At 36.0% G+C, this 26,706-nt stretch overlaps 1 protein-coding gene across 1 annotated transcript in view; it reads left to right on the top strand.

The window, feature by feature from the left end:
* ULK4 (unc-51 like kinase 4) overlaps positions 1–26,706 on the top strand; it is a 247,806-nt gene that overhangs the window by 111,859 nt on the left and 109,241 nt on the right. The window contains 1 exon segment of the mRNA XM_009321252.1: positions 9,280–9,328. Coding sequence (XP_009319527.1) covers positions 9,280–9,328 — 49 coding nt within the window.

The following is a 26,706-nucleotide window of genomic DNA, read 5'->3' on the forward strand; positions in this document are numbered from 1 at the left end:
ACTTTCAATAGTGAATTTTTGCCATTGTGAATATAAATAACAAACAAAAAATAAGCAGGTAATGAGGAAGGGTCAGCTGGTTAGGGTACTACAGTTGGAGTTGCAGACTTGAGTGAATTCAGTTCTGCCACAAATCTTCTGTTCAGCATGAAGGAAATCTAAACCACTATCCAATCCATTGTCTTGTGTTCAACTGTAGGTGCCCAGAGGAGACTATAGGAAGAAGGCAAGGGAGTGGCAATGCTTTCTGCAGGCTTTCTCAGCCCCCTCCGAGTTGTTTTTTCAGAAGCCATATAAGAAGACGTGGTGTTTTGTAGATAGTAGCTATTGATGAGTAATTTTCATTTCATTTACGTGGGTTCAAAAAGATATTTGACAAATAATTTTCAGCATTAATAGTTATTCCATAGCATAATCATGTGCATATGAAGATTTATCATCTTTAGGGGTTTTCTTTGGATTTCTTTCTTTAGTCTGGCACTTGCCACTTAATTTGATGCCATCAAGTTCTTGCAGTGAAAAAGAAGCACACGCTACTTCATAAATTTCTGGCATATTGTCTCCTTTAGCTGTACCTTTTGCAATCTAAATATTCCTAACTATTTTTTAAGAGCCTTTAGTAGGGGTCCTTATAAAATACATTTTTGAAAGCTCAAGAATACTGTATCGACGAGCTCTCCTTTGTCCATGTGCTGACTGACTTCTTCAAAGTCAGGGATTTGACATTTCATCCCTTTAAAATGAACGTCTTGGTTCTTGCTCTGTGCGTGCCCACCAGTTCTGTTCTTCAGAATAGCTTCTACTCATTTGTTCAGCTTAGAATGTCTGTAATACCTAGATTTTCACGCCCTGACCCAACTTTTCTCAAAAGTTAGTATCCGATAACATCACGTTTTCTGTCTTTTAAATCTCTCCTATGAAAGCAGAGAGTTTTAAACAAGGTACACGCTTTGATCTCACTTTGCCAGATGATGAACTAAAAAAATAGGTGACAAAGTAATTTTCTCTTCCTGTGGTCTAATAAGCCTCTAATTCTTTTTCTCTTCAGTAGGACAGCTTCACAAAGAGAGGTTGGAGGGTAACCCTCTGTAGGGTGAACATAGCCTACTGACTAGCTATATTTCCCTGAAGAGAGAAGGCTGGGGTTGAAGAAGAGGTTTGGAACCCGGGTCTCTCTTACACTTCTAAGGAAGACATTTGGTAACCATTAAAACAAAACACAACAAAACCCCAAAACTACCCTTTTTAAAAAGAAAAGAAGAGAAGCAAGTAATGCAGGAGACTGTGAATCCTAAATGGGTATTGATTACTGAACCTGGAAGATAGGAGCATTTTAAGCCTTCATATTAGCTAGATTAGCCAGATCCCTGCTCAGTGTTCTGAATATTGCAAATGTGATTTTAGGCCCATATTCTCCACATATATAGAGATAGATGCTTTTACTTTTTATGACTAGAAATTCTAGGACAACGAGGACACCTAAATCCTCATGCAGAATCCAACTCAGAAATGCTACTATTCCCAAATGTTTTCTCAATGTTTTCTTGCTCATGCTTTTTTTTTAATAGATAAATCATATATTGTAGATAGTTTTTTGTGGTTTGGGTTTTTTTTTTTTTAAATGGCAGAAATATTCAGAGGACTGAAAGATAACCTTGTTATTGTAACACTGAGTGGTGGTGTTCCACCTGCTTACAGTTTTATTAAATGAATATAGATAAGGTTGTTTCATAGCTATGTAGTTAATTAAAAATAATTTTTAAAAGCTTCATTTTTACTTAGATTTTTTTTTCAGCTCAGGATGGATTTGCCCTTGTGTCCTCTTTCCTTCAGTAACAGAAAATGGGTTTGGATTTTTAGCAAGTTCCAAAATATTTACCAGTCTCTTCCCTAGAGACTCGGCATAAAAAGAACAGTTAGAGGTAATCACACATGCAAGAACTGCAGTCTCTACACAAAACAAAATCTGAAACATTGATCTTAATTTTCAATTCAGATTTTAATCCAATTGTTAAATGGATGGTTTAAGTTCAATTTAATGGCTCTCTTCTCCTTTAGATATTCCTTAATTATTTTTAAAATATCTAAGAGATGCTTGATTACAAGTGCTTCTGTGAAGAAAAGGTCTTGCTTTGTGGAAGGCTTGCCAGTCCTCTGTTGTAACTCTTTCAAAGTTCTGTTGTTTTTCAGAGATTGTGACAGCCCTTTTGTCATGTAGTAGAATGAAATGTCATAGGAACTGAGAACACTTGAAATCAATGTTAGTTGACTGCCTGAAGAAGCAATCTCTGGTGTGTGAACTGGGACCTTTGCTTTTATCTCACCCGCTCCCTTCCATTTGACCCCGGTCAGCCATCTCTTTATCAATCCAAAGTTGTTGGTTTTTTTTTATTTTAAATTCAGTACGAGTTTTTTTTGGTGGGGGAATATGTAGAAGGATTTACAGTACTGTAGACTGTATTTTAGAACAGGCCCCAAACCCACGTAATGGCCTTTATGCTGCTTCCTTGCTTCTTGCTGTGTCATGATCTGCAGGAAATGTAACAAGAGAGGAGTCTCAAATGAGTTAGGTTGAAGGTGTAAGGCCTACTTTCCCTTCCTTATTTGGTGCATTGAAAACATAGGTCAGTAATTTAGCAGACGGGTGTGTTTATGTTTACACCTTAACAGATCACCTTTCAAAAAACCATGTGAGTTCAGAAGCTTTCATTAACATTATCTGACTAACGAAGTGTTGAAAGTCTGAGGTGTAAAATGAATGCTTTGCTGCCTTGGAAATGTTCCAAGGTTACTGGTAGAGTGTTGATTTTGTTGGTGAATGAAGTACTTTCTCATCCTCATTCTTTCTTTTAACAGATTGTGTTTATAATTTCTTAAGGATAAGAATAATAAACAAAGATCTTGGTTGATGTAAAAGACTAATTGCAATCCTCATTTGTGCAAATAGCTCTGCGTGATCACTCTCAGGCATGAAAGTGCTTAGCTATAGAAGGCCAGAAGCAAGAAAAAGTTGCTTGATGTAGTATTGTGTTTTTCATATCATAGATTATCTCAAGTTGGAAGGGACCCATAAGGATCATCAAGTCCAGCTACCTGCTCCTTGCAGGACTGCCTAAAACTAAATCATGTGACTAAGAGCGTATGACTAATTTTTTTTTCAGAATTTTCTGAAGCTTTTTCATGTATCAAATCAGTTAAAATCATTTAGCAAACGATGATTTTGTGTTTAAGGGATTGTATCTACTTAGGGCTGAAATCTCAGTCAGGCTTGACTTTAAAGTTATAAATACACAAATGCTTAAAAAAAAAGCTTTGGAAAAGTATCTGAGATATGGTTGAAATAACTTGTCTAACCAGCTATTGATTTATTCTAGACAATGTTATAATTTTGTGAAACATCAAGGTGTATTTTATGTTAAATAAAAATCTGAAAATTAGCTATAAAACTTTAATGCAATTTTTATTTAATATAATGTTAAAAAGTAACAGAACTGGAGAAAGGACTAACATTGTTGTGCTTCCTTGCCTTCAAACAAGTCTTTAAAACTCGAGGAAGAATGGAATTGTTTTTCTTATTTTCCAGTTGGATACAATAACAGTCTAAAATATGCAATCACAACCTGGCAAAAACTTAACAAAGTATTAGTATTCAAGCTTTAACAGCAACAACATCAGAAAAGCTCTGCTAAAAAAAATGGTTTAGGATCCTTAAAGGAAGTAAGATTTACTAGACTTTCATCAGTTGCATTTGTTACAATTAGTGAACTTCATCCTTAAGCTGAAAAATTTCTTAGGCGTAATACTTCTTAAAATCAGTTTTCGGAGTAAGATATCATGATTGTAATTAAGAAGTTTTCAATTGTATAATTTCTGATACTTCAGGAGATGAGTAGGTTTATCAGAAATTATCATGATCGCTTGACCATACTTGAAATTCATTGTGTTTTAATTCATCTGATATTGAAAGTTTATGAAGAAATATGGTTATTTTTATGGGCATTCCAAGAACCTGATTGTGAGATGTGTATTTTTAAATTAAGGTTTGCATTTCTTTTCCACAGAACTCTTATTGATTATTACATCACTGTTAAGTCCTCATTGCTCTCCATTCTGATAACACAAACAAAATTTCATTGAGAGATGTTATTTTGTCTAAACAAAAATATAGATATACTTCAGTGAAATATCAAAATTTGGAATGGATGATAGACATGCTTTTGTTCACTTGAGCCTTGTAACTGTAGTACTTACTAGATCACTTTGACTCAAATTGATCCGGGACTTGGAATTGAGTCTCCTAAGTCAGTCTTCAGCAGAAAGGACAATCATCCAGTTATTCAGTCTAAGACTGGTGTCGTGGTTTAACCCCAGTTGGCAACTAAGTACTACACAGCTGCTCGCTCACCTTTCCCCCCCACCCCCCCGATGGGGGAGAAACCTGTGGGTTGAGATAAAGACAGTTTAATAGGACAGCAAAGAAAGAGAAAATAATAATGATAAAAGAATACACAAAATAAATGATGTACAATGCAATTGCTCACCACCCGCTCACCAGTGCACAGCCAGTCCCCACACAGTGATCGCTGCCCCCTGGCTAACTCCCCCCAGTTTATATAGTGAGCATGACATCGTATGGTATGGAATGTCCCTTTGGTCAGTTTGGGTCAGCTGTCCTGGCTGTGCCCCCTCCCAGCTTCTTGTGCACAAATGTGCAAATGTTTGTATTATCAAACTGAAAAGCTGTAATAAAGGCTAGAGAATAAACACAAAATGGCCAACACACACATGACCTCATGCCACTTTAGCAGCATAGAAAGATAGAAAGTTGGTGGAGATGGTCAACTGGAAACTCCTCGATCTCGCTCTCAAACAGCAATTAAACTCAGTGATATGAGTTTCTAAGTTGGAATAGCCTCTCAGGGCCATTGGTACCTTGAATAAATTAGAGAAGAGTTCACATAAATTTACTTTTTTTGGGTGAATCCCAAATAATAAAGACCCACCACTGAACTGGAATGTTTCAAAGTCATCTTACTGCAACACTTTCATACCACGCCCTTCAGTAGCTGATCAAAGGAAAAGACAATGATCTTAGCATTGATTTTAAGAAATATTATACCAAGGCACAATTTACAATGGTATCTACCATAAAATACATCAGTGAGAAGATCTATCAACCTTATCTTTAGGGGTCCAATTATTTTAAAGTCAATTTTCTTGAAAAGAGTTATTCTTCAATTCCAGTTCCTAAGCCTTCTCAGCTACTGCAGTTTACATTTCAAATGACCCAAGGGGCAAGGAGGAACAGAGGACTGCAGGCAGAAAATTTTGTTGGATAGAGAATAATTACATTTTTATTTAATGCTTTACTTTTTATAGTAGACAGAAAAGGAAGATAAACACAACAATGAAGATCTGTAAGAATGATGCATCACCATTATTTGATGATTATATTTTAAAGATCTTTCACAAGTATATAATTACTATTGAACATGGGAAACAACAAGGAAAGGCTGACTGCTATTCATAAAGACAAAGGAACAAGATTTTAGAATTAAAATAAATGTACAACTCCACTGTAAGAAAAATATCTGAAGTAGGATATTTCTTCTTTCAAATATCTTGAGTATTTGCTACAACTGTCAAAGTGTGTGAAATTCAAGGAAAATACTTTTCAATAAGTATAATAGGAAGATTTGTATTAAATGTACTGATCTGTAGTAGTTTTATTTTTATCATGTATCAGCAGATGAATTGTTAATAACTTCCAGTAATTATGTGGTGAAATGGAAGGGGCTTACTTTCAGTCCCAACATAAGCTCAAAAACTGTCTGTTGCGCACATTTATCGGAAGGGTGTCAATGCAATCCCAGCCATTTTGCCAGCAGTCTCAGCAAGCTTACTGAAGGAGAACAGTTTCTGTTTCCAACTCCTGTTCAATTTCCAGCTTCAAAATTCATATTTTTATAGGAATATTTGTCTTTTGACATGTCTAAACCACAACATACTGTGTTTCACCAATTTCCCATTATTTCCTACAATTTTACCCTTGCCTGTTCACAAGTAGTATAGAATACCTAACCACCAATCCTAAAATAAAATGTCCCCCTTTTTTAATATAAAATCATAATACCAAATGATTCCCAGTCAGTGAAGCAGAAATTGCAAGAGGGCATGAAAATTATATTAAATTTTTTAAAAATTTAGAAGTTAAGTGTATGTGTTATCAGCCCCATATATTACAGACCTACAACATGGTATAAAACAAGAAAACACTATGACCAAAAGCTTGAGGGGCACTAAGGGTTATAGTCATAAATAAAAATGTTTGAAGCGCTCTGACAAAGTTGCAGCCTCTGCAACTGTGCTCTGCACGTTCAGTGGCAACATAAAACTTCTGCCTTACTGGAATTATATACATTTTCTGCTTTTTAGGGTATATAATCTTTGCTTCACTTTTAAAAAGAAATTACATGAAGTTTGGCTCCTTAAAAACATCTCATTTAAAAAATTGTATTTCTTTCCCTTGAGTACTAAGTCCTGAGGGATATTTTGCTTGAAAAATTTATATTACTATTTCCATTATCTGTTATCTTCATGGCCTCTTGACACCTATGAGTCGATGCTTCCTCCTAGCTTTGAAAAATAATTGATTTAGTCTAAAACATTAAAAATAGATATTCAAGCCCTTTTCAATAGTCTCCTATTTTCTTCCTTGCTGAGATTATAAAATATCTTGATTCACTCTGATATCAAGGATTTGAGATTTAAGCCCATAGTGTTCCAATTCACATTGTTGATGACGCTCTAGAAAGGACAAATTACTTCTCTGAATGGACTATCTGCGAAGTGCTAGGATCTATAACATAAAGTAATATGCCAAGCTATTCCTAGTTGACCAGTACCATCAGAATAAAAAAAGCAACATTCCTCCTGAGATTAGATAGTTCCTTTTTTTTTTTTTTTTTAAAACAGAGCCTAACTTTCTGTATATAATAAATTTAGTTGGCTCCATTGTGGGCCATAAAAATAGTCCAATATTGCCAGTGATAATACCTACACACCACAGTTTATTTCAGTTTGTTCAGTGACATGTTTCAATATGGATACTTGGTTGATAATTTTTCTATTCCACTTATCTCCAAGAAACCAAACCAGGGAAACTATGCATTGATTTACATATTATACAAGCTTGCAGAAAATGACAGAAACTGATTTACAAAGCCATAAACTGACACTAGCTGTAGTTTTGATTAATTCAGTTTTCCATGATCATTTTACAGATTTTTTTTTTTTCCTCTCACTGTGCATAACAATCAAAACTGTATTCTGAGCTCTACATGACTATTGCTAGAAATTAGAATTTACTGGAGAACAAAAGCTCCCTTCAGGGACAATTTTCAAAATTGGAGGTGGATCTATACCACAATTTGCAAATACACTCAAAATTATTCTGTTCAAACTGTCTTAACACGTTTTAACATTAGTTTTATTTCACTTTGAAAGAAAACATTTTCAGGAAAACTGGACTGTACTAATGTGTCCAGTTGTCCTGGTTTCAGCAGGGATAGAGTTAATTTCCTTCCTAGCAGCTGGGACAGTGCTGTGTTTTGGATTTAGGATGGGAACAATGTTGATAACACACCGATGTTTTAGTTGTTGCTAGGTAGTGCTTACACTAGCCAAGGACTTTTCAGCTTCCCATGCTCTACCGACTGAGAAGGCTGGGGGCGCACAAGAAGCTGGGAGGGGGCACAGCCAGGACAGCTGACCCAAACTGGCCAAAGGGACATTCCATACCATGTGATGTCATGCTCAGTACATAAACTGGGGGAAAGCTGGCCGGGGGGGGCCACTGCTCGGGGACTGGCTGGGCATCGGTCGGCGGGTGGTGAGCAACTGCATTGTGTATCACTTATTTTGCATATTCTTTTATGATTATTATTACTATTATTATTACTTTCCCTTTGTTTTCTGTCCTATTAAACTGTCTTTATCTCCACCCACAAATTTTACTTTTTTTTCCTGATTACCTCCCCCATCCCACTGGGGGGAGAGTGAGCGAACAGCTGTGTGGTGTTTAGCTGCCTGCCGGGTTAAACCACAACAACAGTAAAGCTTCAAACATGAACCTGAATGCTTATTTCAGTCAAATATAATTCCTGTTTATTCATAGAGAACTATATAATGTAACTGTGTTTTTAACTGACATACTATTTACAAGACAATTCAGTAGTACGTTCTGTGCTGAGTGCCCTGAATAAGTGTGCAAAAGCATCTGCCTCATGTTGAGCGTACAGTCATAGCAGACATCCTCGCACTTTCAGATGTGCTCTCTGTGCTTGAATTCTGCATTTATTACATGGACTTCATAATACAATCTTGTCTTACAGCTGTATCACAAGGCTAAAACCTACCTAATGTTTATGAAGCACTTCAGTAATGTTATAAAGACACAAGAGAAAATCTTTGAAACACACAATTTGGTGTTCTCAATGGTGTTTGGTGAATAGGCATCTAGTACAGTGTGTAAGGAAAAGGGAGAATCATTCTTTAAATTAGACAGGATAATATGGGGAAGAATATGTTATCATATAATTCGTATGTCATCATAGCGTTTGTGAGAGAAACACATGCTTTACTAATAAATAAAAGTGTTTGGGTTGTAAGAATAGAAAAGGCTGCATTAATGTAAAGTATTACTCTTTTTTGAGAATATTCTTCTTATAAATATATATATGCTGGTTTGTATCTGATTTTGAAATTCAGGAGAATATAGCTAAATTATTTTGGGTAACCACTCCTCAGTATTGTCAAGAGAAGTGGCTGACAAATATATCATATTAATATGTTAAACCCAAGAAGTTAGTTAATATAGCATGCTTTAAAAAAAACAGCATATTTATAACTTCACTATGTTTGCTGAGTCTATTAATTCAAATTATTTAATGGTTCACGCTGACTGTTTCATAGTATGTATAATATTATATTTCTGAATTTTGATTAATTTCTGCCATTTAAAAATATTAATTTAATTACTATTCTGCTCACTTGAATCGCATCAGTGAAGCAGACCTAGAAGTAATTTCCAAAGTAGTATAACACTGCTGTTTCTATTTAATAGCTGAAGTGGAGCTCATTGTAGTCAAAGACTGAGGTTCTGGGTCATGGATTTTGGCAGCAACTATTCTACTACTCTGCTCCTTTTGTGAGTTTAGTGTGTTAAATAAGAATTCACTTCCTCTTTTTTAAAATAAATCTTAAAATATGTTTTTACAGCCTTGTGGAAGAAATCCATCTTTTTCCAGTACTTTTCCAAGTCATCTTGGTAAGAATAATTTTTTTTTGTATGTATATACACTAATAGATAGATATCGTATCTCCCAAATCATGTCAAACTAGTAAGTTTAATAAGGCATGTTGATAAAATAATAAGATGTTGATAAAATGAAATTGAACAGTTTATCAATACAAAAGAATAGTGTAAGCAATCGTGTCTGCGGTTCTCACCAACTATCTACTGTATAAAAACCTTCTTTAAATACTTTTTTCTTTTTTGAACCAAATAAAAATCTGAAAAACAGCATTAATGAGCTTGATCCTTAATTAGAACTATGTATTTGTCCAACCCGAGCAACAAATGCTGAGGAACATGCATTTTAACCGAAATTTGCATCAAACCCGAGTTTGACTATGATAATGCCAATTCCCACTACTTGCTTTTATAATTTCATTCAATATGAAGTATCCAGGATATGATTTTTGGATAGTCACATGCTAAATTTCCATCCCTAAGTAGGATCTGCCACTTATGAAGACCATGAAAAAATGGTGATGGTTTTGTGTCTCTGGAGTGTTGCAAAACAAATATGTGAATGAAGAAGAAAAATCTGTAGGCTAGTTTGGAAGCTGGGTACTGTGCTATCCACTAGGCTTCTCATGGCTAAATTACACACACTCTTGTTTATTTTTTCAATCTTTTGTTCATGAAGTTGTATCAAGTAAGTGTCCTGTCATGTAAGCATGCTCCTGATGAATACTAAATACACATTATAAATAAATATGGATAATTTATGCAGTGCAGGCAGAGCGCATACTTGGTTTTGTATCATTCTTGAAATTCAGTCTTACTCAGGGTAGATGTTCATAACTGTGTGATTCTGAATCAACTTTGATTTTTCCTTTCTTAGATTTAAGTATTTTAATCTCTCCTCCTTTGCAATGATTTATTTCACTGCCTGTCATTTTAAATCTCTTTAATACTGCATACCCAGATAAGCCCTTTTTTATTAAAGTAACCTCTTTAGTGATGATAGATTTTTTTCCAGTAGCATACAGAACATAGGCTTTATGCTATTTTGTGTACATATATGTACAAATCTCTTCTTGTGATAAGTATTAACAATAAAAACAACATTTTACAGTGTATGATAAATAGTTTTGACCTAGTATAAGTACTGCTTTTAGGTAGTAACAAAAGAGGAACACAGTAAAATATGAAACTCAAATGGTTTATGTTATATCCTCAAATATGAAATTAATGTTTGAAACGTCTCCAGGTGTTGGAATCTTGATGTTTAACTGCCTGTATACACACACAAATATATGTGTGTTAGTATATAGCTATGAGTATTTGAGCATGGTTATGATCTCAAGAAATATTCTCAGATCTCAAAAAACTTTTTATAACATATCTATAGTCATGGTATTTAAAAGGTTTGTATATCATGCCACTTAAGTAAGATAAATTGGAGTCAGTCATGAATACTCCCTCTTGATGTCCCTGGACACAGTTTGACCTTATGACTTCTAGAAATAGTTTTTTAGAGAGTAAAAAGCAGCTAAGCTCAAAATAGTCTTTATGACTGGTGGTCTGTGAAGGTTTCATAGCTCTCTTAAACCTCTATAGCTATCTTGGAGCTTATGGTTAGAGTTTTGAGGGGAAAAAGCTTATAACTTTTAGGGAGGAAAAAAAAAAAAAGAAATCCCCTTTCAACATACTTTGTTCAAGGAGGACACCTGTAGTGGCTTCAGTTGCCATATATAGTAGTCAAGCTTTAACAGTGCACTGGCTATCAGCTGCGGTCTTGGTTGGCTTCAAGGGATGTGAGACCCTAAATAGGTTGCTACCCTCCTTACTGTTCCCCTGTTGTCCCTACAGAAGAGTGAATTCAGCAGAGTAATGTTAGGCAATTGGGAAGGCTCAGGAGCCAGGACTAACCAGACTGGAAGGATTAATCGTTGTGCTGTTTTTCCTCATGAACAGAACAAATTAGCAAACTCCTTCATTATAGGTTTCTGAAATAATTTTCATGGTCATATGAGTGAAGGGAGATGCATACCATTTACTTCCCATTACTGTCCATAAACGAGTCTTTGGCTAGGTTTATACTTCTACTGGTTTCAAGAAACAGCAAAGACCAGTAACATCAAGCCCTGTGGTGTTGCACCTAGAATTTTGCCAGACCCTAAACTATTGAATTTGAGTTATGCTTCAGCCAATATACTATTTTGTACTGTCAGTAAGTTAATGTAGAACTATTACTATCAAGTTCAAGGAATACCACTAGTACTTTATAATTTTCTATGTCGAGACCAAATGTCCAGTGTATTTTCTGTATATCATTAAACGTAGCTCATGTTATTTCCAGTGATGCCACTGACAGGACATCAACTCTTTTAGGCTCTGAAGGGAAATAATGTGGGCTCAGAATTGGAAAGTATCTCCAGGAGCAGTCTTCACTTCTAGACTGTGCTACAGTCAAAGTAGGATTGAATGTACTAGCTTTAATCTAGTTATCACAGCAGTGAGGACGTGATGGCTTGCAGATACTGGGCAATTCACAAGAAATAGGTTTTAATGTGACTGCTTCTCACTGTTCGTTGATGTAGAGTTGCACTACCTCATATACTGCATGCTACCCTATGTTGTGCTCTAAGCAGTAACACTGAGATTTGGCAATTTCTTACCCTCTGTCATGTATCTGGACCAGTTAGATCTTTGAACTCAGCTGAATCATACCAAATGTATCCTTTCATGTCATTTATGACTGCAATTCTGTAAATGTTATAGTTGCCAAACAAAAGGAACTGCATTGATGAAAAAGGCTGTTACTGTCTACCTAAAAAGTTGTTTGAAGAGAATATCTATTAGTGTTATTCACCTGAGCTAGGTTTTAGTTACTGATCTATTAGTAAGAGGCTTTAAATACAGTTGCAGTTCCCCTGGAAGCCCTCAACACTCTTTATCACTCAACACTTAGTTACATTTAGGAAATGCAAATTAGTAGTGTACTTTGTGAATATGTGAAAGACCTGGATACAATTCTTCATTGCAAAACTTCGGAGAGGAATTTCATGTTACACCTGAATGCAAATTAATTTCATCAGTACCCTGATGCCAGATCCTAGTGCTAGCGGTTACATAGATTATGAGTAGTTCTACAAAGCAATATGAAGGTATGACTGCGGTACGAGTAGGCATTTATCTTGTTATAATGTCTAATGAGATCAGTGAAGATGTAGTGATGTGTATCTGTAGAAAAAGGGAGCTCTATTGGCAATACATGAGTATATTCAGGACAGTGAGTGATTGAAAAACAGAAGGAAATCTGGCATCATAATGTGCAAAATTTAAAAGGTGTGCACTCCCCTTGGTAACAAGATTAAAAATAATGAGGAAAATTCCATGATGACGTAAATGATGCCAAAAGTTGGGTTGATGTAAGTTATAAATATGGAATGCTGCTGTTGATGAAATAGAAGGGATTATAGCAGGAAAAGTTACCATGGGATATGTTTCACGTTTTACTTTCTTGCTGCCTTTTTCTGCTACATCCGTAGTATTCTGTTTCTAATATATTTTACTATGTCAAACCTGTGATCTGTCTGAAATACCAGTATATTATATGCAAAATATTCTTTTTTAATATTATGCTATACTGCTGGAGTGAGGTTGATAAAGGAATTGGAAGTGGTTTACTCCCATATTTATAAATTATGGCTATTTATATTTTAGATTGCTACCAAGATTTTGCTGAGTAGCTAGCAATGAAATTGGCATATATGTTATTTTCTGTGCTATGTTACTTTTTAGATGGGGTAGGATGAGGACCCTCCACACATCATAAATATTACCTGGCCTTCCTTTAGGGTTATCTGAATCTAAGCTATTGCATAGAAAAGCAATTTTGTGTAGCTGGTGAAATTCTGGTTTTCTGCTGATAAATTTTAAAACTAAATCTAATGATGCTTGTGATCAGGAGCTCAGTGCTGTCCTCTTTTTAAAGCTCAGTAGTCAGTTGTGTGCTTATCCTATTAAAATTAAACACCAGCATCTCACAGACTTCAGTTTGCTGTCAAATGTTTTTTTTTGCAACATTCTGTATTTTAATGGTCAGTGATCACATGAAAAATGTGGCAACATGGATTTAAAAGCATAGCCTTTTAATAAAAATGACTTTATAGTAAGATTGAAAGTTACTGTATTTATAAATGATACCTTAGTATTAAATACCATCAACCAATGATAGAGTGTCTTAGTGTCTAAACTGTACAATCTAATTTAAAGGTAAAAATATAATGCTTATTTTGTTTATACTGTTGATCTATCCTTAACACAAGCAAGTCCACATATTTTCTTCACTTTTTTTGAAATAATTAAAATTAATTTTAAAATTACAAATTTTAATTTGTTTTCCTTTAAATACAGTGGAAAGCTGTTACTATGAAAATACAGAATATATTTCTTTTTGTAGTCATATATATATTTGTTTATTTTTCCTAGTTGTGTCTAGGTTTGAGGTTTTATACTGTCCCTGTGTATTTTGGGACTGCTATATGAGTCCATGTTAAAAAGTTTAATTACAGAATTGGACATCTTAAACTAAAGGATCATATATACTGTTCATGTTTTTGATAGACTGCAGTAAACCTGTGCTTGAATGCTCAAAAAATACTTCAAAATCATTGTCATGCTGGCAGACGCTGATCCTCTTGGAAGCTGTGCTTTGCTCACTTTGTTGTAATTGCAGTTGAAAATCAAGTTGAACTTTCCATTGAGCACTAAGGAAGAGAGTATGAGCTAGGCATGATTATAAGAAGAATTGTAACGTATTCATATTTTAAAAGAAGAAACAAACCACTTCAGTTTTATTTGGGTAACACCTTCTTTTCAAGAAAGCTAATAATTTTGTGGAATTTTTGTCTAAGTAGGGGATACATACCCATGTATAACTAGATTGCTTTGTGTTTTTAAAAAATTAAAAGTAATTTTAACCATAGCCCTTCAATAAAAAAAAAAGTTGTGAGAAAGAAGTCGCATAGCAGCCAAGTGGAATCAGTGGTTGGATTTTATATTTCATTTTGAATTTTAATTGGAGGAAAAAAATCAAGCTACAGGAAATGGTTATGGTCAGAGATTCCACTCCTTGTCATCCAGTTAAAGCAACGAAGCCACCCACTTAGAACCATTTAAAAATAATACTTGTTTTCTGACAAACCTTTCCTGTGAAAATACTGTAAAAACAGGAAAAAACACTGGGGAGGAAAAGCAGGAGCTTCATCATTCCTATTTACTTGGTTTCTGTTTTCTACTGAGGGACTGCAGTCAAATATCATTTGAGGGAAGAGGTAGAGGTGTTTTTCTGTTGAGCAGCCACATGGATGATAGGTAGAGAGGAACACGTATCAGAGGTTATTGCAACAGTTGAAGCATTAGTTTACTTCTGTCTGCTAAACTAAGCACCTTTTAGTCCAGCATGGTGCACATGCTGTTGGTTGTCTAGAAGAATGGGGAGCATGTTTCTAACTCTTATAAGTACTTGTAGATCATCCAGGATGGATACTTGAAACTGTAGAGTAGGAGACCCCTGTTCTTATGTTCTGTAGAGAGTACAAGTTTATGCTGCCGAACTCATCTGCTGGAGAAAATTAGGATGGCGAATATGGCAAACGATAAAAGCTCTAGCACTTAGTGTGAATAGGCAGTTGGTCCTCTATGCTGTAAATGAGCTCTGAGCTAAAGTCCCTCTTTAAGCTCTGTGCTTGCATGAGAAGATTGATACTGGTAGTAACTGATAGCTATTGACATTTCATTCCAGTCTGCTAGCATGCTCGATCCTTAATTTAGTCACAGCCCTCTATTAACAAAATCAACACTGATATCTGGGAATGGTTAGGCAACATATGTTTTGAAGAACAGGGAATAGTATTTATTTTAATAGCTTTGTGTATGGTATTCCTGTTCCTGGCTGTGTATTCAATGCTGTTATAAAAAAAATTAAATGCAGTGGCTCGTTTTGGTGTATTTCATCTGCTCATTACTGCTTTTAGGGAAAATTTGTATTTATAAGGTATCTGAAATTAGATTCTAAGAGTGATTTTTGTGGCTTCTACAGGATGGGCATTAGTTATAGTTAGGAACCTTAAATTTATCTGTAATGAATATCTCTATTTTTTTCTATTTGTGAAGTATGCATATTTCCTAAAATCTACTAGATTTAACAGCCAAATTGTGTGCTGTGGCAGTATATGTAAAACTGCTGTGACAAATTAAGAATGTAATCTATGAGGATTTCTGAAAGTGCAAGTTCCAAAATCCTATTTTAATGGGTGGTTTATAAAGCAAAGTAATTGCTTGTTTTAAAATAGATTTAATATCCAAAGATGGATTAAGGAGAAACTAGTGAAAAAGTGTTAGACTATCTTAGAATTTATATGTTTGGAATGATAAAAAATTATGAGATACAGTTTAAAGAAGACAAATGTAATGCAAATGTAAAAATTACTGTGAGTAGAAGAACAGTTTAACAATGAGTATGGTCTAAATCTTTTCCAGACTGACTAATTTCTCACCAATGTGTTGAAGTCTTGTGTCAACATTCAGTAAGGTATTATGTTTATTCTCTTTTTAATGCTAAATCAAATGAATAGGAGTGTTTCTAAACACTGAAGAGGATATTGTAAAAGGCAGTAGGGTACAGTATGTTAATTTCCAGTTTACAAGGAATGAAATATGACTCCTCTGGTAGAAATGTTGTTCTTTTCATTGCTCTGTTAACTTGCTTAAACACTTTAGTTTAAGGATGAGATGCCTGAGACTACTTATCTCTTTTAAATTGCTGACTTGAAAACAGTGTATACTTAGAAGGGATAAGCCTGCATATCGGAATGTGTACTCTTGGAAATAAACATGTGTAAGTGTAACTCTCTTGAGAATTTTTTAGCAGGAAGCAGAATCTTACTAAAAGAAAGGGTTTTTTTCAGAAACAGATTCTATTTGAGTTTTCTGTCAGTAATCTTCCAGTCAGGAGTTTCTGGGGAAGTGTTTATATATCTATACATCTATAAATGTTTTATTAGTATTGAATCAGGTTGTTAATCTGTTATGGTCAGTTGTTCTCTGCAAGTATTAACACTGTACACAGAATGAACTCTTAACAGTTTTGTTTTATTGATGTGTAACTATCATCATCTTAACTGATGACAATGAAACTATTAGAAGCCAAAATGCATGGTATAAAAGCCATTTCTGATTGTGGTTAATAATGAGAACCCATGGTATATGATTTGTTTCCCCAGATATTGTTAGATGATGTGCGGTGGTTTTCCATATGGATAAAGCAATCATAGAATATCTCAAGTTGGAAGGGACCCATAAGGATCATTGAGTCCAACTCCCTGCTCCTTGCAGGACTACCTAAAACTAAAACATATGACTAAGAGTGTTGTCCAGACGCTCCTTGAACTCTGACAGGCTTGGTGCCATGACCACTTCCCTGGGGAGCCTGTTCCAGTGACTGACCACCCTCCCAGTGAAGAACCTTTTCCTAATGTCCAGTCTGAACTTTCCCTGATGCAGCTTCATTCTATTTTCTGTGTCCTATTGCTGGTCACCAGAGAGAGGAGATCAGCACCTCCCCCTCCACTGCCCCCCTTGAGGAAGTTGTAGACTGCGATGAGGTCACCCCTCAGCCTTCTCTTCTCCAAGCTGAACAAAACAAGTGACCTCAGCCACTCCTTGTAAGTCTTGCCCTCAAGGCCTTTCACCATCTTGGTTGCCCTCCTCTGGACACACTCTAATAGTCTGATGTCTTTCTTATATTGAGGCACCCAAAACTGCACACAGTACTCGAGGTGGGGCCACACCAATGCAGTGTAGAGTGGGACAATCACCTCCCTTGACCAACTAGCTATGCTGTTCTTGATGCACCCCAGGACACGGTTGGGCCTTTTGGCTGCCAGGACACAATGTTGACTCATATTCAGCTTGCTATCAACCCAACCCCCCCGATCTTTTTCTGCGGGGCTGCTCTCCAGCCTCTTGTCCCCCAGTGAAAAGGTCAACAAAAGTTTCCTTTGCATAGGCATTTTGCTACAAACATTAATAGGAGAAAGATTTGACTTTTTCAGTATCATTGTAACTTATGCTAGACTTTCAACATATTTGCTATAACCACAAAGCTTAAGGCTTGTCTGTGCTGCAGTCAGTGTGTGGCAGCAATTCATGAAGATCCCTCCACCTAACTTTGAGCTAGTAGCTTACTAATGTTAGTAATGTGGGTGCAGCAACAGAGGGCTTAGAAAGTGCAAAGCCTTCTATGAAGCTTAATAAATACTTGGGCAGTTAGCTGCTGCAGCCATCCTGCCTTGGGTCCCCTAGCAAGTTCAAAGTGGAGGATGTCTTCACAATTGATGTATCAATGTCCTCCCATACTTGCGAAAGACCAATATAGTTTGAAGAAATCTTATGGAAAGGACTGGAACTGGAGTGTCGGAAGTGATGGGAACATATTCTGGGGACATAGGGACCAAGTGGCAACCACATGCTGCTCATTTGGAGGGGTGCCATATACCTCCGAGGTGAAGTGTGCCACTTCTTTTGTGTTCCTTTTTAGGAATATCATGAGCTTGGGATAATGAAGGAAATACTGTATAATTAAAACTTTTGCAGGTACAACTTTGAAAACTTTCTAAAATGTTCCTCTTAACAGCTGCTAGCTTTAAACAGAGCTGGAATGATTTACTTTCCCTCTATAACCTTGAGAAAATTATTGTTGTTGGGGGTTTTGTGTTGTTTTTCTGAGTGGTATTAGTAGCTGATTTTCAGCTGTTCTTGTAGAGTTGCTTGAGTCAAATAGTTTTGACTGGTTTTACTTCAACTTTCTGATATTGAGAGGTCATAATGGTAGTAGTTAAATGTGTATTTGTTACAAATGTCAGAATTTGAGAAAAGTGTTTCAGATTTTTTTCATTTACCTGAAATACATGATTTGTGGGATGAAGAGTGGGCTTGTTGGCAGAGTACCGAGAGAATTGAGAGCGCTGCTTCCTATTCCTGCTCATGATCCATATTTCTTCTTGACCCTGAGCAAATTGTAAAAGCCTTCTTTTTCAGATGTACATAGTGTGCTTCTATCCTTTGTGTGTCTGATGAACACATTTGCTCTTACAAAACTATCAGAAATTGGTGCTCATCATTCTGAAACTAGGCCTGTTTAAAGTCCCAGTTGGACCTTATTCAAGCATAATTCTTTAATGAATTTTCCTTATGATAAGGTAATGTCTAAACTGTAAATGTACATCACAGGAATGTAGGGATGATAAATGCATTAGGATTTAGAAGGTATTCAGATTTTGTTATGAGAAGCACTGTACAAATTCTACATAAATGTGAGCAGCCTATTTTATGACTGTATGTCTGTGTGGATCTATCATCAGTAGGATTTCTAGTGGAAAAAGAAAAATATGAGGGGAAGCAGAGCCATCCTTTAAATAATTTTAATAATATAAATTGATATTGTGCATAATAAAATGGCTTTTAAAAAGAAAAAAGTAGTACTAAAGCATATCCTTCTATCACTCTTTTTCCTATGCGCAAAATTATTTTGAATCAGTGCTCCTGTTAGTGGAGGGAATAAAGTTATTTACAAAATCAACCAAAGTTCCACTTCTGAGAGAAAAATGGAGTCCACAGCATTTGTGACAGCATTATGTTCTTTTATATAAAGGAAATTCAGCTATTTGCATCTTAAAAGAATTGCTTTCTATTGCTAGACACTAATATTTTAGTGTGTATGCTACATAACTATTTTTTAATTTTATATTCAGTGCTAAGGGATGTAAGAAAACTGATGTATAAACAATATTCTTATGTGTTTCTTGGTAGTTTTTTTTTATCCTGTCCCAGAAGTTGAAAATTTTACAGGTAATAAACATGAGTCTAGAAGACTTTTATAAGGTTTTAAAGCTAGCTGTAACATACTGGAAAAGGAAATCACAAACAAGTAGTGAAGTGTGAAGGTCTGCTTTGCAGAAATAGTGACCATGATTACTGCTGATACTAGAACACATTTCTGAGTTTTGTGATGTTGTGACTCTTTTCCATCTCTTTGGTCACACTGTTCACGTTTTATTTTACTGGTCTTCAATAAGCAAGCAAGCATACTGTTTTTGTGGAGGTTTTTTTTTATATAAAATGTTTCTAAACTAGTCAAAAGTGGATGGTTGTTTTGTGTATTATGGTATAATGTCTTACAAGTTGTTTTTTGAAAGAAAAGATTTTTACAATGCATTTCAAAGAAAAAGTTGTTGCAGAGTACCAATCACTGTTGTGCCTTGCATGGGCAGATCTCTGTCTTTATCACTTCGTTGCTCTGACTGTCCCAAGAACATTGCACGGTGTTGCTTCAAAGTGACTTACAGCCCAGCTGAGGCCTCTGTTCTTTTTGCTGCTTCTGTTGGTTGGGACAAACAGCCCAGTGTTACAGGGATGCATCTTGATGACACAGTTTAAACTCTCTTCAAAATAATTAACAAATAACTATAACCCTAATATTTTGACCAGTGTTACGGTATGGAATACAGACCTCCTGTGATTCTTTCAGGGATTGACTTGGGATCCAACACACCAGTTGTCCAAAAGTCTCCACCCCTGCAAAATGTGGAGCATCTGCTTATTACTGTGTGCTGGCCCTTGGCTGTTGCTCAAAATCCACAAGGTTCCTACTATATCTAGAGGATTACCTGTTGTCCTTTGGACCTTGCTGGACTCTGGTAGTTGGTGCTTCCCTTAATCCCTTCCAATTACAAAGGCTGTAATAGTGCTTATTCTGAACGACTTTTAAAAGTTAGTTTTTCTTGGAAGGCTAAGCTGGTTAGGAATACCTAGTTTGTTCAAATACTGTGTTCAGAGAAGAATTTTAAATATATTGTAAAAGGCTGTAATAGTGCTTACCCTGAACCTTTGACATCTTGGAGCAAGCCCAGTGAATATACACCCTGATGATCAGGGGGCCTGGCGCACATGGCAGACACAGAAAGGCTGAGAGAACGGGTTTCATACAACCTTTGTAAAGAAGGCTTTGGGGGATCTTATTCCTGTCTGTAGCTAGCTCATTGGACAGTACAGAGAAGATGAAGCCTGACTTGTCTCAGCAGTGTACAATGGATGGAGAAGAGGATGAATGCAAGTTGGAGATGGGAAATTCCAGCTTGGTATAGGAAGAAACTTTTTTGCTGTGGGGAGGGTGGTCAAACACTGGAACAAGGGCCCAGAGAGGTTGTAACATCTCCATCCTTGGAGACTCTTAAAACTCGGCTGGATGCAGCCCTGAGTCAGCCTGCTTTGACAGGACTGCTGTGAGCAGGGGATTAGACATGAGAGCTCCAAAGGTACCTTCAACCATATTTGTTGATATGGTTGATATACATTTACAACCAACTTCTGTGATTTGATTGGCCTAATCCAGTCCATCTTCCTAAAAAACCAACCAAACAAACAAAAACTACCCCACAGATTATCTCCTAGCATGGTAGCCACCATTCACTGTGTCCTACCTGTAGTTAGATATGTTAACTCCTCTAGAGTAGGATCCAAGTCAGTAGTCTCCCAGGTGAGTTTGGGTTTCTGAGCGCTTCAGCTATTTCCTGCTTCCTAATTCCTTGTTTGCTTTGACCTTTAAGTAAGCAAGGTGGATGGACTGAAGTGGCAATGCTTATTCAGCTGGCTTGGCTCCGCTCCCATTTTTCCCTTATCTGAGCCAGCTACATTTTATAGTGCATGAGGGTGTTCTTTTATGAACCAAATCCAAGGCAGACTGTAGGTCAGGGTTGGATGGATGGACGTATAAAGTCAGTGAGTGTTTCTGCCAACTTGTTTTGTCTGGCAATACTCTTGGACATTATGCAACATACCTTAAATATGAGTCTTACTTGTGTAGTTTTTGAACAGTGTTCTGAACAAATTTTGTAATTAAGTGGTATATATGAGACTTTTGTGATTGAATAATTTGAATATTGCTGTGGAGAATTTAGGGCAAAAGATGTAATATTTTCTTAATGATTATATTTTTACTTAAAAACAGTGCAGCTCTGACCTTTAAGGGAACATGCTAACTTCAGCTTTGTAGCTGACAGCTAAAGTTGATGCTATTAGATTTTTCTTGGAAAACTGGAAGAGTTTCCTCTAAAACTAAATGGAAAACAAGTGTATTTGGATGTAAACTAACACCTTTCTTTTTAACTCTGTCACCTTTGGAACAGTTAAGATTTGTAGAATATTTGAAATATGTATTGAGAAAGAAAATTTTTATAGTGTTTAGGAGAAGAATTATATGTAAAAAAAACAAAAAGCAAAATTAAGGACTGATTAATGAGTTAAGTATTTTCATTGTTTCTCTCTGCAATTCAGACATCCTATAACCTGTTATTTTCTCACACTAAGTAAGGATGGCTTGAATCCATGCATAGTTCAAAAGACTTTAAAAAATATGGAGAGACATGAATGTTTGCCATGAAAGGGAAATCATATTTCTTTTGTCATTTTATATTGATATATAGTTTTAAATAATAGTTTCCAGTACTTCATTTTATAGTGCGTTCTTCTGTCTAGCCCATTCCATCAGGACTAACTCTGTTAGTGTTTCCCCCAGTTTTGTCTGAATGAGAGGAGTTTATGACCTTTTTCTGTGGTCACTGAACATTGTACCAGGAATTTCATTTCAGTCATCAGATCAGTCCGTCAGTCTTAGGAACTTAAGGCAGAAGGGTATTGAGCTTATGTTCCTTAATGGTGGATGTCACCAGCAGCAGGAGTGAGAGAGCAGGACTGACCATCACCACGGGCTACCCTAAGACTTGGATAGGCACACAATTGGTGCTCATGTTCTCTCCCCTCTCAGTTTTTCTGCAAACACAAAGTGTTTCAAGATCTTATAAAGTTCACAGTGCAGAGTTTCTGGATCAAGGTTTTTTTTCCCCTCTTCAACAGTTTTGGGTTGTTTGGGGTTTTATTTGGTAGCCATAAAGCTGTTTAGCATTTACATATTCTTTCATCACACTTGATTTGAGCCTTTTTTGATCGAAGTTTTGTACATAACCTACAGACACCTTGTGAGTATCCATGTAATTAAAATCCTCACAAGTTTTTTTGACACCTAATATTATGCACTTTCAGTTTAATTTGCACTCGTTTTCAAAGCAACTGTGAAACCTGTATGTGTTCTGAAGTATTGTACAATGTGTCTGCTGTCAACAGTCCTGACTCTACATATGCAGTGATGCAAGATGCGTTGCCATTATCACTCAGGAATGACGTACCGTGGTTAGATAAAAACACAGTATAATAAAAACATCTGCTTAATCCTTAGTCTTGGTCAGAAAAGCAAACTGAATGTTACAGATTGTAAGAGGAAGTATTACAATGGTAAGCAGAAAAACATTGTGCCACGTTAATCCATGTGTGGATTTTGGGTTTCTCATCTCAAAAAGGTTATAGTAGAACTGCAAAAAGTGCAAAGAAAAGAGACACAGGTGATCAAAGGTCTGGAATGGCCACTGTAGAAGAGATTACTTTTCTGTATGCTTTAATCTGGAAGGTGATGATTGAGGGAAAAGTACGATAGCATACAGTCATGAGTGGCTCATACAAGGTGAATAGGTGTATTGCTGTTCACTGTATCTTCTAACATAAGAACTAAAGAAAACTTGCATTTGGGATCTTAAAAACTGACAAAAGGTGATACTGCTTCCTGTAAGGTTAAGTTCAGCCGTGCCATAGGGTCCCGAGTTTATTTGAATTAAAAAAGAGACTGGGCAAATTAATGGAAGAAAAATCCATTGACAGCTATTATGTTCAAAAGATCTGTTTCTGGCTCAGAGCCCTTGGGCTGTGAATTCCTAGAGGCTGGGTAAAGTGTTCTGTATACCTGGCTTGTACCTGTAGGGCTTCTTCTGTTGCTGAGTGTTTTAGATAGGTTGTTGGGGTAGGCAGACTTTTAGTTTGAACTGAGTCACATTCTGCTTTATATACTGAAAATGCATGCATGGGAACCTTTCTGTATTGTAAGTTTTTAGTTATTAGCTGTAGAAGTTTGTCTTACCACTCTTACTTTTGTATGAGAAACCAGATTATTTTTTATGACTTAGATTGACTTGTTTTCTGAAGCAACAGTTATTTCTTTGAGAAATTAACAGGTTAAAAGTACACAGTATTAGTTTTGAGTTATGAGGTTAATTTTCAGTCTGTGCTGTTTATTTGGTTGGATGCAAATATGTTGGTATTAATGAGTACATGAGTTAAAAATAAACAGTAATTTTGAGAATTCAGAAATAAATTTGGGCATAAAGTTCTTATTTAAGCCCTTATTTTTACTTGTATGAATTATAAAATATATAGTATTTAACATCAACCTCTGTTTCAGTCCTTTAACTCCAGCAGGGTTTATGTGTGTGAGTGTAGGTGTCTGTATCTCTAATTGTACGTGACTTAAGAAATGTTTTGGAAATTTCTTCTTGATTAAGGAAGGTAATAATAATAATTAAAAAAAAAAATCCATTCCTATTTTGAAGTTGCATCCTGCTCCATCTCAGTGTGAGTTATTCAGTAGGCATATCCTGAATTTTTATCATAATTTCCTAACATAAGTTTTATCCTAGTATTTCTAATTAGGATTTACATTATCTTGTTTATATGTTATGAAATATGTATCCTTAAGCAGATAGCGTAGGCAAAAAGGTATTTTTCACTTACTCAAAAATGCTTTTTTTTAGAATACCAGAAGTAATTAGGTTCTGTAATTTGGTGTAATGTTGGGGGGTTTTTTAGTGTGTGTGTGTGTGTGTGTATGTGTGTTTAACTATAGAGAAACTTGCTGGAAATTGTCGCCACAAAATGGAATATTTACACTTAGGAGTTTTCATGCTAAAAATGATGTATGGTTTTTTCCTCATTTTTTGTTCAAGGAGAATTATTGACAGATTATAAGACTTTTAAGTCCTTTTACATTTTTAATTGAATAATTCATATCTATGATAAAACTATGGGTTTAATGGTGCTGGTATAATATTAATTTATTATGCTAAAATTATTCTGAAGGCTGGTATGTTTCAAATAGTATGTCATTCACAAATAAGTAAAATAATATTTTCTACTTGGGGATGTCATTTATAAAAAGTCAAGTATTTATCTAAATTACAATTGGAGATTGAGTATTTGCGTGTGTAAATATGTATCTATCTTGCCATGTACTTCAGTCACTGCAGTTATGTCTAAAAATCAGGTGGTACCTAATCTACTTTCACGTTCATTCATGTTTGTTTATTTTAACAGGAGTTTGATTCACCTAAGGCTCTTGTTTGCATGAAAAACATTGGAAACTATTCTGTTTGAATAGACTTCTTTGAGGGTTTTTCATGCTTTCTTTGGCTATCGTGGGTTACTTGGACTCCATATGAAATCTGGTTTTTGTCATACTTTATTTCCTTTAGGTCTTTTTTTGAAGTATGGTGGTGATCGTGTTACTTTTTGTACAGGCAACCAGAAAGAACATAAAAAAGGCTGGACCAGGTCAGATCAAGGGTCTTGACTAGCCTGCTGGTTTTGTATCTCACGGTTGCTACAAGTGGATGTCTAGAAAAAAATTATCAGAAAAAGTAAGCCTATCTGACATGTCCACCAAGTACCTTCTCTACATCCAACCACTTTCAACTCAAGACCTTTCTGAGCTGGCTGTAGTAACTATGTGGTTAGTGTTCACAATGGACATCTTTTCCGTGGCCGTGTCCAACCCCCCTTGTAGGCCCATATAAACTGCTCGACTTCCCAACACCGTGGCAAGGCGCTGCACGGCCTGGCTTTGCAGAGGGTGAAGAAACAGCTCCTTTTGTCTGTTTTGAACGTGGCTCCTATCAGATTAATTGATTATTTCTTGTTTCTGTATTCAAGAAATCAGCAAACAATGGATCTTCATCCACTTACGACACCCTTGATTTTATAAATCCCAATATTCCCCCTCAGTTTGCTAAAACAGTTTTCTGGACTACAAAGCCGTCATTACTTAGGTATTTTTAAATGGAAGCTGTTCCACACTTTTGATCATTCTTGCTGCTTTCTGAGAATGTTTTCCATTGTCATTTATAATTTTTGAGATGTAGGACCAGAGTGGAGTGTTCAAAGGGTGGATGAGCTGTGGGTTTATACAGTGGCATAGTGATGTTCTATTTTGGTGTTTTTTTGGTGGTGTTTTTTGTTTTTTTTTTTTTAATTCTTCCTTCTGTTCCTAAAATTTCACTTTGGTTTTTTGGCTGCTATCATTGAGCTGTCATTTGTGTGAAACTCTTCCCTAACCTGAGATTAGTTCATATATGAAGTTAGGACATTTCCCCACCATGTGCATTACTTTATGTACACTAAATTTCAGATGCAACTTCAGATACAATCTTTCTCCCTCCATTTACACAGATTCCCTATCTGTGAACAAGTTTCAGAGCTCTCAGTGTTTAACATATACGAATCCTATGGAGATGTTTTTACATTAAAGCTTTTTTCACTCAGTCATTATAATTGGACAATTTTCACACTTATTAGAGAAAAAATATTTGGGAGGTGGTTGGGGATGGGTAAAGGGATAATTGGACTCCCTTTTAATTAGAGATTTAACTGGTATCATCATCTTCAGAAACCGCATTGCATCGGTCACACCCCTTTCCTCCAAATGTTCCTTAACATTTACTGCCTTTCTCCTACATTTTAATTTAAATAATGCAGCAAAAGTAGTTAATCTTCTGGATTGGTAGCTGGTTCTGCTGTGAATAAAATTAAACAAATTAAATTCTTTATCTTTCATCCTCCGTTCTCCCCCACTTTTATCAGTAACTGGTAAATCTCGCCTCCTGTTATTTAGGCTTTTTTTTCTCATTCTCACAGTCTTGCAGTGCCCACACCTTGGACACATTTAATTTTATTTAGTTCTTCTCCTATAATCAATTTGTAATTTTGTAGTATTCATAGAGATATATATACACACGCACACATATACACATATATATGAGTATATATATATAAAAAAAAAACATACTACAGATATGTGACATTATTTGTTAGAAATCTCCATGTCTTTGTGACCTGATAAGTGTTATTCATACTGGATCGTGTGACATAAAAAAGAACAAATGTGCCTAGTCCCAGGAGTTACGTATCAGTTGATTGTGAGCAGGGGAAGAGGGAGGGGGGAGGACAACAGTTTGGGAAGCTGACAGGGCTGCTCTTGTTTGTAACTGCTGCGTGCCCCAGGGCTGGCTGGAGTGCAACCCCGCAGCCTTCCCTCACTCCCACCCCAACTTGGCCAGTCACTGAATCACAGATCAAGCCAAAGGGCACCTGGAGACCTCATGAAGAGGAGCAAATGCTGCAAATACCTGAAACAC

The sequence above is a fragment of the Pygoscelis adeliae genome, unplaced genomic scaffold (assembly GCF_000699105.1).
Source record: "Pygoscelis adeliae isolate BGI_AS28 unplaced genomic scaffold, ASM69910v1 Scaffold280, whole genome shotgun sequence".
NCBI classification, from domain to species: Eukaryota; Metazoa; Chordata; class Aves; order Sphenisciformes; family Spheniscidae; genus Pygoscelis; species Pygoscelis adeliae.